The following is a 16,204-nucleotide window of genomic DNA, read 5'->3' as shown; positions in this document are numbered from 1 at the left end:
AAATAAACGGGGATGATGCAGATATTCTCAGAAATAATGTTTTATAATTATGAATAGAAAATAGGATATACTATCAGAAGTAATATTCAGAAAATCAAAAGACAACTAGTGGAAATACAAAATATGATAGCAGAAATTAAAATTCAATGCATGGGGATATATTTCAGAGAAATAAAGACTTATGTTTATTTCTGTGTGTACACGAATGTTTATAGCAGCTTTGTTCATAATAGCCCCAAATTAAAAACAACCAAAATGTCCTTCAACAAGTGAATGATTAAATAAATGATAGTACATCCATACCATGAAATACAACTCAGTAATAAAGATGAATGAACAGAAGTATGGTGGCGTAGGAAGCTCCAAGAACCCATCTCTCTACTGAAACAGTAATTGAGGTGGCAAGAACTGTCTGAAGAAACTGTTTTTGGAACTCTAGAATCTAGTTGAACACTTCCAGGATCCAGGGGAGAGCTTGATGAAAAAGGCTTGGAAGTTTTAGTGAATTTCCATTAGAGGCTAACATCCTACATCCGCCAGTACTGTGGCAGGCAGTCACAGGGACAGTGGCCTTTGTGGTGCAGTTTACTAATTCCAGGGTGGGCAATAGGACCTTGTCCTTCAAAACTTGGGTTTTTGTATTTTGACTACTGCTCACTACTTTTGATTGCTGATGGGCTGGCACAGAATCTGGTTATTCTTTCAACTCCCCACAGTCTGAAGCAGTTTTCCTGCCACGAGGGGATTTAAAGAGACAGTCCTTTTTGCAAATTTATTTAATTTTTATTTTAAGAGCCAGACATTTAAGGAAATATTTATCCAGTCACCAACTGACCACAGAGAATAGAAACTTCAGTGACCACACTTAATAACGAATACATAGTTTTCAGAATAATTCGGAAAAGTCAGAAACAGAGCAGATGGCTCTAGCCTTCAACAGCAAAGATCAGAAATCCCTCAGGAGTGGGAATATGTGATTTCAAGAGTTATCACATTATATAAAACACAGAATGTCCAGTTCTCAATGAAAAAATAACAAAGCATATGTATTAGGTTGGTAGGGCTGCTATACTAAAGCATCATTGAGTGGGTGGCTTGAACAACAGAGGCTGGAAATCTGAAATCAAGGTATTGGCAGGGTTGGTTCATTCTGAGGGTTGTGACAGAGAATCTGTTTCATCTCTGCTAGCCTTTGGTGGTTTTCTGACAAGCTTTGACATTTCTTGGTGTGTAGATCTCCCTATTTGTGTGTCTGAACCCAAATGTTTCCTTTTTTATAAAGACACAAGTCGTATTGGATTGGAGACCATTCTATTCCAGTATGACTTAACTAATTACATTTGCAATGACCCTATATCCAAATAAACTCAATTCTAGGGTGTTGAACTTTAACATATGAATTTCAGAGGGACACAGTTAAACTCATAACTTGAAGTTAGGGAATCAAAATTATCCAGTTTGAGAAATAAAGAGAGAGAAAAATTGACAGAGCCCACAGGACCTGTATAACACTAGTAAAAATGCCAGCATACATATCCTAAGAGTCCCAGTAGAAGAGAAGGAGAGAAAAAGACAGAAAAATATTTGACGAAATACTGGCTGAAATAATGATCCAAAAATTACAACTGATAAAGAAGAACATTAAATATTAAATATAAAAGGGCCACCCCAGCGAGAAGATATAAATTTTATAAAAATATATACACTTAACAACAGAGCCCAAAATTAACAAAACTTAAGAGAAAAATAGTTCTACAATAATAGTTGGAGGCTTTAATACTCTACTTTTAGTAATAGATAAAACGAGACAGAAGGTCAAAAAATAAATGGAGTACTTGAATAATACTATAAACCAACTAGACTTAACAGCTAAACAGAAACCTCCACCCAACAACAGCAAAATATAAATTATTCTCAAGTGTACATGGAATGTTCTACAAGATATACTAGGCTACAAACAAGTCAATAAATTTAATGCACTGTAAGACAGCCAAACCATACCAACTATATTTTCTGACCACAATAGAATGAAACTAGAAATCAATGACAGAAGGTAAGCTGGAAAATTCACAAATATGTGGCAATTAAACAACACATTCTTAAATAAACATTGAGTCAAAGAAGAAATCACAAGGGAATTTAGAAAATGCCTTCAGATGAATAAAAGTAAAATATCAAATTCCAGAATTAAAGGATGCACTGAAAGTAGTGCTAAGAGGGACATTTATTCCTCTAAATGTCTACCTTCGAAAAGAAGATCACAAATTAATAATCTAACTATACAACTTAAGGAACTAGAACATGCAGAATAAATGATATACAAAGTTAGAAGGAAATGATAAAGAATAGGACAAAGATAAATAGAGAAGAGAAAAATAACATAAAATATTGAGGAGAGGTCCAAGATGGCAGCGGAATAGGACTCACCCCCTCCAATGAGCAAACTCAAATGTACACATATATAGAGAGTAATTACTCCTGAGAGACAATTGAGGGCTAAATGAACAGCTTATGACCACAAACAAGAGAAAGAGATCGAATGGAGAAGGCAGGGAATCTGCAGAAGGCCTCTGGGAGCTGCGGGAACTCTCTAGGCCAGAGGAATCAGTGTAAGTCATTGTTCGCTTCACCTCCACTTCAGTAGGGCCGCTTACCTGCAAAATCATTGCAACAACAGATTCTCAGCTACATTGCCTGGAGCTTTTTGCCTCCAAACAAAAGGATTAGCAGGAAAAACAGGGCATCTGCTCATGCACTTGGCCTCTCTGCCAAGAGCTAAGGCAGTTCAGCAAGCCAGTGGCCCAGGCACCATAAGCACCATAAGCACCATAAGCACCTGCCTAGCTCCAACGAGCTTCTTAAAACTACCTGGCACATAAAGCCTACACAGAGGTTGCTTCTTCACAAGATCACTTTTTTTTTTTTACAACAAACAAGAGAGAGTCTGTATAGAGAGCTCTCCAGGAGGGACTGTAGGAATTCTCCAGGGTCAGAGGCCAATGAGTATCATTGTTTACATCCCCCTCCACCTCCATTTAGGTGGGAGATCGATCCAGGTGCTCTGGCCTATCTGCAAAGCTGCTACAGTGCATTCCCAGACACGTTGCCCAAGCCTTTTCAGCCTCAAAAAAAGCAATCCGGAAAGATCCCAACAGGGCATTACTACACACACATCTGGTCTTCTCATCAGGAGACGCTCTGGCTCAGAAAGCCAGTGTGCCCCAGAAGTCTTGAGCACTTGGCTCCTACCAGCCTGCCAAAACCACCCAGACACATAGCCTACACAGAGGCCACTTTTCTACATAAGGCCACTTTTTTTAAAACTGAAGGAGATAGCTATTTTGTCTATTTTTATAAACAAACGTGAGAAAAATGAAAAGACAAAATAATATCTCTCAGATGAAGAAACAAGAAAAATCCCCAGAATAAAAATGTCATAAGGAAACAGAGAAGAGTAATTTGCCTAACAAAGAATTCGAAGAGACAATCATGAAGATGCTCACCAAACTTGAGAAGAACTTCAACAAAGAGTTATATAGTATAATAAAAAACCAAGCAGACCTGAAGAATACTGCAATGAAAAATACATTAGAAAAAATCATTAACAGATTAGCTAATAATAGACCAGCAGTGACCTGGAAGACAGACTAGCAGAAATCAATCAATTAGAAGAACAAAAAGAAAAAAAATTAAAAAAAAAAATAGAAGGTAGTGTAAGGGACATCTGGTTTAACATCAAACACTCAAACATTTGCATTATTGGGATCCCAGGAGAAGAGAGAAAGTAACAGAAACTTTATTTAAAGAAATAATGGCTGAAAACTTTCCTAAGTTGGGAAAGGAAACAGACATCCAGGTCCAGGAAGCATAGAGAGTTTCAAACAAGATGAACCCAAAGGTACCCACATCAAGACACATTATAATTGAGATACCAAAAGGTAAAGATAAAAAGATAATTTTGGTGGAAGCAAGAGGAAAACAATGAGTTATATACAAAGGAATATATCAGATGATTTCTCAGCAGCAACTTTACAGGCCAGACAGGAGTGGCAGGACAACTTTAAAGTGCTGAAAGAAAGGCACTCACAAAGTAGGATAATTTACCCAACAAGTTTATCATTCAGAATCGAAGAAAAGAAAGTTTCCCAGACAAGCAAAAACTAAAGGAGTTCATCACTATTAAACCAGCTTTAAGTTAAAGGGTCTTTTTTAAGCGGAAAAGGAAAGGTCATAATTAGAAATAAGAAAACATGAAAAAGAGGAAAATCTCAGATAAAGCCAAATGTTTAATAAATATAGCAAATCAGACATTTAAAAAGCTACTACAAAGGTCAAAAGAAAAAAATCTCAACTCAAACTACAATAAGTAGTTAGGATATATCTAAATCATGAGCTATAAAATGATATGCATAAACCTCATGATAACCACAAACCAAAAACCTACAGAAGATTTACAAAGAATTAAGGGAAAGGAACCCAAGCAAAAACACTAAAGAACACTAGCAAACCACAAAGGAAGAGAACAAAAGAAGAAAGGAACAGGAGAACTTTAAAAGTAACCAATAAGAAATTAACAAAACACCAGTAAATGCATACTTATCAATATTTACTTTAAATGTAAATGGACTAAATGCTCCAATAAAAAGACAAAGAGTGACTGAATGGATGAAAAAACATTAATATACTTTTTATGAGACACACTTGAAATCAAAAGTCACGTACAAACGAAGTGAACAGAAGGAAAAAGATATTCCACGCAAACAGAAACAAAAAGAAAGCTAAGGCAGCAGTATTCATATCAGACAAAATAGACTTTAAAATGAAAAATGTAAAAACAGACAAGGAAGGACATTGCATTATTATAAAGGGGTCAATCCAAGATGAGGATATAAGAATCGTAACTACCTACCCACCCAATATAGGAGCACCTAAATATATTTAAAACAATTATTAATGAACATAAAAAGGAGAAATCCAAAGTAATATAATAATAGTAGATGATTGTAGTACCCTATTCACATGGATGAATAGATCACCCAGACAGAAAATTAATAAGGAAATAATGGCTTTCAATGTCACATTAGACTAAATTGACTTGAAATTTATAAAATATTTTATCCAAAAACAGCAGAATACACATTTTTTTTTTGCAAGGCCATATGGAATATTCCACAGAATAGACCAATTTTAGGTGGCAAAATAAGCTTTAATAAATTCAAGAAGATTGAAATATCATCTTTCCTGACCACAATGACATAAAACTAGAAGTCACCTGCAGGAAGAAAACTGGAAAAAACACAAATATGTGGAGACTATCTATACCAAGACGTGACTAAACAACCAATATCTCAAAAAGAAAATCGCACAAGAAATCAAAAACTATCTTGAAACAAATGAAAATAAAGACAACTTTTCAAAATATATGGGATGCAGCAAAAGCACTTCGAAGGGGGTTTTTATAGATCGCAAGCCTACCTCAAGAAACAAGAAAAATCCCCAATATATAATCTAACTCTACACCTAACAGAACCAGAAAAAGAAACAAAAATAAAAATCAAAAGATTTTGAAAGATGTGAAAAGAAACAAAAATAAAACATCAGCAAAATCTAAAGTCGATTTTTGAACTGATCAGCAAAATTGGCAGACCACAGGGAAGGCGCAGACCAAGAGTCAGGAAGGCTTTGGAGAGGGAGCCCTAAACCATCACATTCCCCTGGGCTCGAACCCTCAGCCGCATGATTCCTGAGCTGTTGCTAGAGCTCAGGGCAAGGCAGCTAGAAAACTGGTATAGCAGATTTAGCTATGCCAGTTTACAAGCTCTTCTACGACCAAAGGGAGATTTTTTTTTAACTATTTCTGGCCTATCTCTTCTGTTTCCAGGTCTGAAGGGGGAGAGATTCCTGCCATAGCAGATGTTGCTGTGGCTGCTCCTGTACAGGGTATTTGGAGGTGGAATTCTAGCAGCCCTGGTCAGCACACTGCCACCTCTATAGCCACTCCCAAGGCCAGGAGGAGCTTAGGCTGGAATCTGAGCCACATGGCTCAGTAGCTGCGATGTCACTGATTGTGACCTCAGGGACCTCTGATGTCGCAATGAGCCTGTGGGCCTGGCCAGCCGGATCCCTGGGTCAGTGCTCATATGACGACATGGCATCCAGGGCCATGGCTGGGTTCCGCCCCTCTGCCATTACATAGGCCAACCTGTGAGTAGCCTGCAGCTTGGATGGTTCACTTGCCTTCTGCTTTCTGGCTGTGGGCTCTGGGGTGCCTGGGGGCCCTGCCTCTGAAAGCCTTCACCTTGCTGGGACCAGCCTTGCAGGTGGGGGTGGTGGCTCTCACACTAACACCTTTCTAGGCACTCCGATCCACACCTCAACTGTTGTCTTGCCAGGATTAGGGGAGGCAGCCTGGCTGGCTGGGAAGGATAATCCCAAGTCAGTAAGGGAAGCAGCAGCAGGATGGCACCTGGGACAGATGACCAGAGGGCTGGCTTGAACCTCGCAGTGGCCCTCTTGCCCCTAAGAGAAGCAGATTTAGCTATGCCAGTTTGCAAGGTCATTTCCTTGGCTGAGGGGGTCTGCAGATGGGTATGGGGAGACATACGGGGCATCTCACCTCTACCTCCTTCAGACCTCTTGGTCCTGTGGCAATGCCACTTCCTAGGTCAGTCTTGGTGTGATCATCTCTTCCAACCCTGTCCAGGACTGTCTAAAGCCATGTGGCCCAGATGCCCACCTGGACCCCACCTCTTTCCCTACTCGCCGTGGGGGTAGAGAACATAGGCAAAGCACTTAGCATTTCAGAGCCTCAGTTTCCTTACCTGAAAAATGGAGTTGACCATAATCTGTTCTCCTTCAGGAGGAGAACATTAAAAGAGGCCATGCCAGAGCTTAGCAGACACTTCGGAAGGCCCAGAACTCGTGCCTCCCGTCCATGACACAACCACTGGTCTGGACCAGAGCCCTCATCTGGCTTCTCAGGGCCAGTCCCATGAAAGGGGCTCCAGTGTCCTCATAACGGCTAAGGTCCCATGTCAGAGGCCATGGAGGCCCCACTAGCCAGTACTAGTATAAAGAGCTGCACCTTCAATATGGCCCTTACCAGGTGGGCAAATAAGTGGAGAGCTCCCTCCTCTGCACACCCTGCCATTCAGAGTCTGGAGGACTTCTTGGTGGGCCCAAGGGGACAGGTCACGAGCAAGGATGCCAGCATTTCCAGGCCAGCGCTAAGTCCCACTGGGTTCCAGACTTCAAGAGAGCTAGTCTTCCAGAGTCAGAGACCAGGGCAGCCAAGAAGTGAGTGGGGTGTGCTTGGCTCACAGACAGGATGGGCTCCGGCAAGTGACTTTAGCCTTGGACTTGGGTAATCTGTCCCCAGTGCTGCTGCCCAGCCTCCGTCCAGGGCCCGGGCCAGTGTACCAGGGCCCGGGCCAGTGTACTTGGAACAGGCAGAAACACAGTTGACCCCTCTACCCTGACCCGAGGCAGGGATGCTCTCTGCCCATAGTAGGGATTCCCAGCAGCCCTTGTAGCCCCTCTAAGCTGGGTTTAATGGCCCATTTTTCTATCTCTCCCTTCAGGAAACAAAACTGAATCCCCAGCAAAACAGCCTGGCCCGAGGTCTAGCAGCCTTCTGGGGACCCCAGAACCATAGACTTGGGAAGGGGAACCTTGTTCACATGTGGCTTCTCTTCAGATTTCACTGCATTCTTTATTATGCAGAGTTATAATGGAAACCCAGCTGCTGTGAATAGAAAAGGGATTCAAGGGGCTGCCTCAGCCTGGGAAAAGGGGGAATGGGCCAGAGGATGCTGGTCAGACAGGGTAGGATGACGCAGGGTGGTATGAGGGAGAGAAGCAAAGTGAGTGTGTGTGTGCATGCACACATGCGCATGTGTTTAGAGACACATTGGTGAGGTGGGTGTAAGCTAATTAGCTTTCGCCTTCTCAACCTGTGTCCCAGCAAGTTCGAACATTTGCAGCCATTGCTGGAGAGCAGGCTCCCCAAGCTGGTTTGAGTTCTCCAGAAGCAGCTCCTGGGATGAGCCTAGAAATGCATATACTTTATCTGGCAGCTGCTCCCAGGAGGGGAGTGGGAGAGAGAAAAAGGAAAGGAAAGGAAAGGAAAGGAAAGGAAAGGAAAGGAAAGGAAAGGAAAGGAAAGGAAAGGAAAGGAAAGGAAAGGAAAGGAAAGGAAAGGAAAGGGACATAGATGTTTTGTCACTGCAATGGGCAACTCTGCCAAGTCCCGTGGTTCCATAGGGTATGGAGCCATATGTGTTGCTGACCCAAGCAAGGATGAGGTGGCTGGGCATTTGTTTACAACCCTTGTCAGTTGTTGGTGAGTTGCTTCTAAGGGTGCCAGCTATCAGGGACCTGCCCCGCCCTGTCTGAAGGCCTGGCACATTTCTACAGCTGGAGAAGTACTCTCAGGCAGAGTTGCAGACATAGCCACCAGGTGTAGAGGTGGGTGTAGGGTGTGTGCCATGGGGGTACCTACAGCATCTGCACAAGTCCCAGCTGACACCAGAGCCTTGGCCTGGGGAAGTTCTCACATGGGGGGTCAGCCCCCAACCAGGGCTTCACCTGGCAGCTTGGGACCAAATGTGGAACCTGTGCTGCTGGCCAGTGGTTGGCATTGTCACGACAAGCTTTAAGGTCAATTGTTGATGACACAATGGCTGTTTAGACCACAGTAAAAATATATTAGGACAGCCATTGGCAGGCAAGGGTCAGGCCGATTTTATGGCAAATGAAACACCCATGGTCAGATCTGAACCCAATTGTTCTCAACCCCAACTTAACTTTATATTCACGGGTATGATTTTAAAAAGACAGAATCACTCGTACACTGCTGGTGAGTATGTAAAATGACACAGCCACTCTGAAATATCATTTGGCAGCTCCTTTGAAAACTAAAAGTGAGTTTATCATACAACCCAGCCATTGCACTCTTAGGCATATGTCCCAGAGAAACAAGGACTTATTTTCATGCAGAAATGTGTACATCGATATTCATAGCAGCTTTATTCATAATAGTCCCAAACTGAGAATTACCCAAATATCCTTCAGTAGGTGATAGTTAAACAAACCGTGTTATGTCCACACCATGGAATACTACTTAGCCCTGAAAAAGTAAACAACTGTTGATACACACAACAACTGGGATGTTTCTCAAGGAAATTATGCTGCGAGAAAGAAGCCAGTCTCTTAAGAATGCCTACCGTGTGATCCTCTCTGTATAATTCTGGAATCACATCATCATAGAGGTGAGAGTAGATCAGTGGTTGCCAGGGTTAAGGATGGGGCAGAGGGCACAAGTGGCCGTGGAGGAGCAGCACGAGGGAGCCTCGCAGGGGGTGTTCAGTGGAGGATCATCTTGATTGTGCTGGTTACATGGAACTGCACACATGATAAAATTTCATAGAGCTACACACATACACTCATGCGTAGACTATACATATACACACATACACTCATGTAAACTATACACATACATACATATATACACACACAGGCTCATACACACTATACATATACATTCATATACACACTATACATGTATATATACACACACTCACACTTGTACACTCACACACACTCACAACACACATACACACATACACATTATACACATACATACATACACTCATACACACACAAACACACACTCATGACACACATACACTCATGCACACTATACACACATACACACATACACACACACTCATATACTCGCACACTATACACACATACATACACTATACACATATACATTTATACATGTTATATACATACATATGTATATATACACACACACTCATACACACATGCCCACACATACATTCATGTGAATGAAAGTGTGCATAACTAGTGCAATGTGGTGAGGCCGGGGCACAAGGTGACCGACCGGCTGGCATGACCCAGCCCTCACTTAGCCTGAGAGGCCTGCAGGATTGCCCTCCCCTGTCTCCTCTGCAGATGAGGATGAGTGGGAGAGGAAGCCATGTGCCTGGTTCAAGTTTAGACTGGCTCCTCCCACCTCCTCCCCAGTTCTGAAGGGCTTCTCTCATCTTCTAGTCATGGCTGAAAAGTGCACCACAGCTAATGTCCTTCTGTGATGGACGCAAGGGCCCCCAAGAAATACCCACAATATAAGAAGAACAGGACTAAGACACAGGAGGAATTTGCCAGGAAGTTTCCATACAGGTACAAGACCCCTGGGCCCCTAGAGCTAAGTCCCGCCTCCCTTCAGGTTACCCCAGTATTGCATTCTGGGGGTATATAGGCTGGAGCTGGGAGGGGACATCTGGTCCACAGGGACTTCCCTAAACTGCTGTGTGGTCTGTGACAGTCCGGGGTCCACCTTCTTCTCTTCCCATCCCAACCTTAGCTGAGAGCCTCTAGATAGGTATCCTAAACCATCCCAGGGCTGTGGCCAGCTGCTTCCTTCTGAGCCAGTGGCCCTCTCGCCTGAACCATTCATGAATACCTGCCCTGGCTGCAGGTGTGATAGGATCAGACAAGAGCGAGGGGAGTAGTTTGGGAAGATCTGGAGAATTCAGGAACCAGCAGAGACCCGCATGAGTGGACAGGCCAGGGCCGGAGTCCTGCCATCAGCGTGGCTCGCAGGGTTCTGGGTAAAATGCAGCAGTCTTGGAGGATTCTGGGTGGTTCTTGATTCCCAAAACTCAGCTCAGAGGGAGAGAGCAGAAGTGGGGAGAAGGAAGACCACATTGACCAGTGAGAACTCATAGCTGGGGGAGAGATCTACTGGAGGCTGAGACACCTCACCACAGCCCTGGCTACTCAGAGAAAACTGAGCAATGTGGCTCCTAATTTAAAGCCAAGTTTTCCCATCCATCAGAAGAGCCACACAGTGGAGGACATGCAGGAAACAAGTGACAAAATCCTGCTTCCATAGGAACTACTACAGGTCAATACATAGGTGCTGGGCACAACTTGAAGAGGTACTTCACACAACAAGAAAGGCATGCGGCCAAACAGAGGTGCCCACTTCAGTAGTCCTGGGGAAACACAAATGAAACCACACATACAAGATGGGCAAAGAGGGAATGTCAGTTGACACCCTGGGCTCAGAGCCACATGGGTCCTATACACTGTGGAGTAGGAAACACTCATCCCTCTGGAACTCAGTTTGGCCTCCTGGGTCCTTGCAGTTGCCCTCTTGGTGGTTGTCCTCACCCCATCTCAGCAACAGGTGCTATGGGACCCAGGGGAGAGTCTAGGATGCAGGGCTATGCTGCTCACGGGCCACCACAGGGAGCATCCAATGAGCGGTCACCCCTTAAGGGAGTGCAGTGCAACCCAAGTAGCCTGTGTGGCCTAAGCCTGCCTTTCTCGGGTGAGGTGTCTGCTTCTTGGAGCCTTGGGCCAGATCTGAACACTGAGCTCAGGTAAGGGCTCTGGAAGGAAGGACTGGCCTCTCACATTCTTCCCCTCTTTCCAGACTCAGATCCAGGTGTCTGCTCTACCCCTGCAGCCTCCTGCAGCTCCATCTGACTTGAACCCATTTCTCCTGCACCTCCCCTCAGGAGCTGAGCTAGCAGAGGGAGGGCTGCAGCCTGCTAGAGGCGGTGTTCTCCACACTATGCACCTGTGGCAAGCCAGGCTCAATATCTGTCCTAATCTTGCACCTCCATTTTGTCACCAGGCCACACATGCTGTGAGGCCCAATGAGGCAGATATGTACAGCAGTACGGATGCCTTGGGTTAGAACAAGGGGAGACTGAAACTGGGAAGCTGAGGACACCCTAGGATACCACTTGGCTGTATTGGATGACATATGGTTCTGGAGCCAGCTGCTGGCCCGTATCCCAGTTCTACCCCTTCCTAGCTATGTGACCTGGGGCAGTTACTTGACCTTTCTGTGCCTCGGTTTCCTTGTCTATAAAGTGTGCATAACATGGTTGTGAGTTGACATATGTGTTAATGTTTGTGAAGAACTTGGGGCAGTGTCTAGCAAATAGGAAGTCCCAGAGGAGCAGGAGCTATGTCATGCGTCTGGTGGCTACAGGCCACTTAAAGATGCCAAGAGCCTATTGTAGGTTCTCTTGGCTGACGGAGCCCAACTCGGAGTCCCTGCAGCCCTGGGAGGTCACAAAGATGAACAGCTCACTGCGGGAGCAGCTGCCTCTGCAGAAGATGCTGGTGCCAACAAGATCCATCCCAGTCAGAGGGTAAGTCACAGGACATAGATTCTGGCAGTCACCACCACCCACTGACCATTGCTGCCTTGCTTTCCACCTTGGGTCTGCACAAACACTCATATCATCCTCTTAGCATGCTCCACTTCACAGCTGAAAAAACTGAGGCCCAGAAAAGAGATGCTAAAGTCCAATGGTCCCTCCCACAACCAGGCAGCTTCCAGGTGAGGCTGTACAGGTCCTTCAGGCAGGAACTGGCCTCACCTGGGGTGGGCCTTGTCTACAGGTGGGGAATCAGGACTACAGGGGCGGGAACTTAGTCTCTATCCTTCCACAGAGCAGAGGCAAAGCAGAAGGAGAGTCAGATCGTTTCTGGACTCCATTCAGCCTTCCCTGAGGGTGGAGGCACTGGCAGGGGACCCCGCACTGAGCAGCCCTGGGCTGACCACGTGTACCTAAACATGCATACCCACATGCACCCCATGCACATAGGACACAGCTAAATGCCCAGGCACCCTCGGAAAGGCTCATATATGCAAACACAAAGATGTTCAGATACACACACACACCCTACACTAGGACTCATGTCAGCTGTCACTCAGCTTGCATACCAGCTGTTATATACTAAAGGGCTTCCATAACTAGTTGGGAGAGAGCTTCCACTCCTACTTCCTTAGCCCGTTCCTCTGACTCCTCCAGTGAATAGAGTTGACACTGGGTATGGCAAGACTCAGGGCGAAGGGCCTGTTTGCTCTAACTAGCTATGTCCTTGACTTTACACACTGTATATCATCTCAGGGAGGTCAGGAAATGCTTGCTCAGTCCCCTGAATGAACACTCAGGGAGGCACTATAAACACACACACGCATACACACACATGCACACACACCCCCCTCAGGTAAACGCAGACGAACCCTCACACTAACTTTGGCCTTGGTCCTGGGTCCTAGAGCCTCATTTGACAGCAGGCTTCTGCTCTAAACCTCAACTAAAAGGGTAAAGCTGAGCGACTGAGGCTGGGATCTGAATGCACAGCTGTTCCTGGGGCTCAGCTTCTACATCTGCAGCCTGGGATCAGCTTCAGACAAGGGTCTTGTGCAGGCTCGTCAGACTGTGCCTCTGGCCCAGTTCTTCATGCTAGGGCGAGGGGAGAGGCTAAGGCCTGCCTCTGGGGAATGGCCCTCCTCACACCCTGGGCTCTTGTCCCTTATGGCCCACCATGCAGCCCCAATACTGGGCTGGAGGGCAGAGTCCAGGAAGAGCTCTCTAGGAGGGTGACAGAGAGCAGAAAGCAGAAGGACAGTGAATGTGTCTGATATCTGCCAGAGGCCATAGGCAGCACAAAGGCAGGCTGAGTTAATCAAACAGGACCCATCACCAGTAGGGAGCATGCCCTTCCCTGGGGCAAGAGGAGTGGACAAGGCCCGTGGCTGCGTGGGCTCCTGTCATTGGCAGCACCGCAGTGGGGAGCAGGTGGGAGAGATGCTCACCCTCCCTCCATTCTCCAAATGCCTACCAGCCCTTCACTGGGGAACTGATCAGTGTGAAGGGGTAAGGTTGCATGTCCAGACCAGTGTTTAGCTGTGAGAGAAGACTGACTAGAAGGGGTGGGTGCTCTACAGGCCCAGGCTGAGTGGCGGGAGGGCGTTTTTTGGGGGGAGGCAGAGGGAAGGCGGTCGCATGTTGGAGCGGGGAGAGTGGTTCCATGTGGGAGGGGAAGGGCAGTCCCACATAGGAGGCAGAGAGGAAGGCAGTCTCACGGTGGCAGTACAAGGCTGGTGTCCTTCCTGGAGGTGGTACACTTACAGGTAGGCACTTGGATGACACTGGCTGAGTGTCATGTGGGCTAGGGGACCACATGGCCAGTAAGGTATGGAACAGGGCATGAAAAGCACTGGAGGCTTGCTAGGTGACTGGCTTGACCGTCTAGGAGAATGACATCTAGGAGGGTGGCAGAGAAAGTACGCCGAGCTGTGGCAGGTCTGGGTTGGTAGCAGAGTCTTGGTTGTGGCTCTGGCTGACTTCTGTGGACCAACAGGGTTCCCAAAGGTCAACGTGGGACTTTGTGTGACTTCTCTAGGCTTGGCGCCCCAGATTTCACACCAGTGTCCAGCTCCCCCCCGCTGCCGCCGCCTCCACTGAGCAACCTATGGGAACTCAAGCTACTGAGCCACCGCTTCCCTGGAGCCAAGCATCCATACTGCCCTCCACGGCGCCTGTGTTGACTGCCCCTCCACAGCCCACTCTGAGAGCCCTGCTCTGTGAAGCCTCCCTCCCAGCCACCTTACTCTAGCACTTAGAACAGAGGCGAACTGTAGTGAGTTGAACAGCCCTGAGGAGGTATCCACCTCCTCCGAAATGATGCCCGGGGAATAAAATTTGCAGGTTCAAATCCCATTTCCATTTGGACTAATCACTGCCTTTCTGAGCCTCTATTTTCTCATCTATAAAATGAGATATTGTTTAATCTTGAATGGTTGGTGTGAGGATTAAAGAGAGTGTGAATGTCATGTCCAAGAATTTATCCCAAGGATATATTCAGACATGTAAGATATATGGAAAACAATATTTACTCCACTTTAGAAAACAGCAAAAAAGTGAAAACCATTAAATATCCACTGATAGGAGACTTTTAAATTATTATGCCACAGTTGCATCCTGAAAGACTAAACATCCATTAAAACGAAGAAGCTCTTTATATGCTGATCCAGAACAATCTACAAAGTCTATTGAGATATTTTTAACAATGGGTGCCTAATATGCTCCCATCTTGTGCATATTAGAAAAAAATGCATGTGCATGTATGTGTAGGTGTGCATGTGTGTATGTTTGTGTGCACGTGGATATGTGTATGCATGTGTGTAGATGTGCATATGTGCATGTGCATGTATGGATGTGTGGAACAGGTTACCTTTGGGTAGAAGACATGGGGAGCTTGGGGACAGGCCTGAGGGAGGCATATATGAACTTAATATATGAACCTAATACCATACTGTTGGTATATTATGAATTCTTTAAAGAGAAATAGCATGGACTAAAACAGGCATACTCATGGCCTGCTGAAAAATCAGAGACTGGTATAACCCCTTTGGCATGTAGAATAGAAACACTATGCCTGCTGAAGTTGTAGGGTTCTCTTCTTTGTTCTATGATGACAGGGGCTAGAATTTTGTCTTGGAGTCCTTGAGAGGGTAAATCAAATTAGGGACACTAACTGTAGCTTTCTCTCTATAAGAGAGATGGTTGTCACCTTGGGGACAACCGGGGTGGCCACACTTAGTGAGGTGGGCAAGTGGGCCTATTATTCTGAAAAGAGGGTGGAATTAGGTCATTTGAGGAGTAAGGATTGGCAGGGGGCTCTCCTCAGGTCCTAGAGAGGGACTGGACTGCAGTTCCCTGTCTTTAGGAGGCAGAATACAGTTCTGCTGTGTGCTCCTGGGGTGTCTAGGGCCTGGGGAAAGGCATGGCAGACTGCCCAGCAAAAGGCTCCAGGCCCCCTCTCTCCAGGCCTGAAGAGCTCAGGTGAGGAGCAGGCCCAGGGGATGGTACAGGCCTTTCCGTAGGTGGAGTCCAGCTCCCAGCAGCTGTCTCCTAGCCGAGAGCAGAGACTCCTAATGTCCCTTCCTCTTGAACTGGAAGCCAGACTGATCTCCATTTGGACTGTGGAAGTCCCAAGGAGTTTTCCTCCAATGTTTAAAGCTATGTCATATTCCATACATGCAAAATACAGTAACATGTCTCTGTGATCCAGCATAATGATGAAGAGATGCATGTGACTGAACTTTACACCTGCCCGGGAGATCCTTCTCCACCTGTCCCCTTCCTCCCCCTAGCCCCTAGTTGACCATATCTCTCTCCTTCCCTTTTAAAAATAGTATCTCAAAACAATACATTGGGGTTTTTTTTTTTAGTGATTCAGATTTGAATCATACTATATGCTACTTTCTTTTCCACTCAACAGCAAGTTGCTATGAGTCATATGATTGTGCATATAGCTGCTGTTCATTTAATCATTTAATTTTTACTATATAATAAAT

At 45.5% G+C, this 16,204-nt stretch overlaps 1 protein-coding gene across 1 annotated transcript; it reads left to right on the top strand.

Moving 5' to 3' along the window:
* The first annotated feature begins 10,120 nt into the window (after nucleotides 1–10,120).
* CUNH3orf22 (chromosome unknown C3orf22 homolog) lies at nucleotides 10,121–14,392 on the top strand. Its single transcript, XM_016160522.1, has 3 exons — nucleotides 10,121–10,209; nucleotides 12,069–12,200; nucleotides 14,248–14,392. Exons 1-3 carry the CDS (start codon nucleotides 10,121–10,123, stop codon nucleotides 14,390–14,392), a joined length of 366 nt encoding a protein of 121 aa, XP_016016008.1.
* The last annotated feature ends 1,812 nt before the right edge of the window (nucleotides 14,393–16,204 follow it).

This window comes from Rousettus aegyptiacus, unplaced genomic scaffold, assembly GCF_014176215.1.
Source record: "Rousettus aegyptiacus isolate mRouAeg1 unplaced genomic scaffold, mRouAeg1.p scaffold_m13_p_12, whole genome shotgun sequence".
Taxonomy (NCBI): domain Eukaryota; kingdom Metazoa; phylum Chordata; class Mammalia; order Chiroptera; family Pteropodidae; genus Rousettus; species Rousettus aegyptiacus.
This window is presented reverse-complemented; position numbering and strand designations above follow the sequence as displayed.

Excerpts from the sequence above, each read along its gene's own strand:
- CUNH3orf22 (XM_016160522.1), top strand. The coding sequence starts at position 10,121 with ATGGACGCAAGGGCCCCCAAGAAATACCCACAATATAAGAAGAACAGG. Across the intron at positions 10,210-12,068 it reads GCCAGGAAGTTTCCATACAG|GTTCTCTTGGCTGACGGAGC; the intron begins GTACAAGACCCC and ends AGCCTATTGTAG. Across the intron at positions 12,201-14,247 it reads AGATCCATCCCAGTCAGAGG|GCTTGGCGCCCCAGATTTCA; the intron begins GTAAGTCACAGG and ends TGACTTCTCTAG.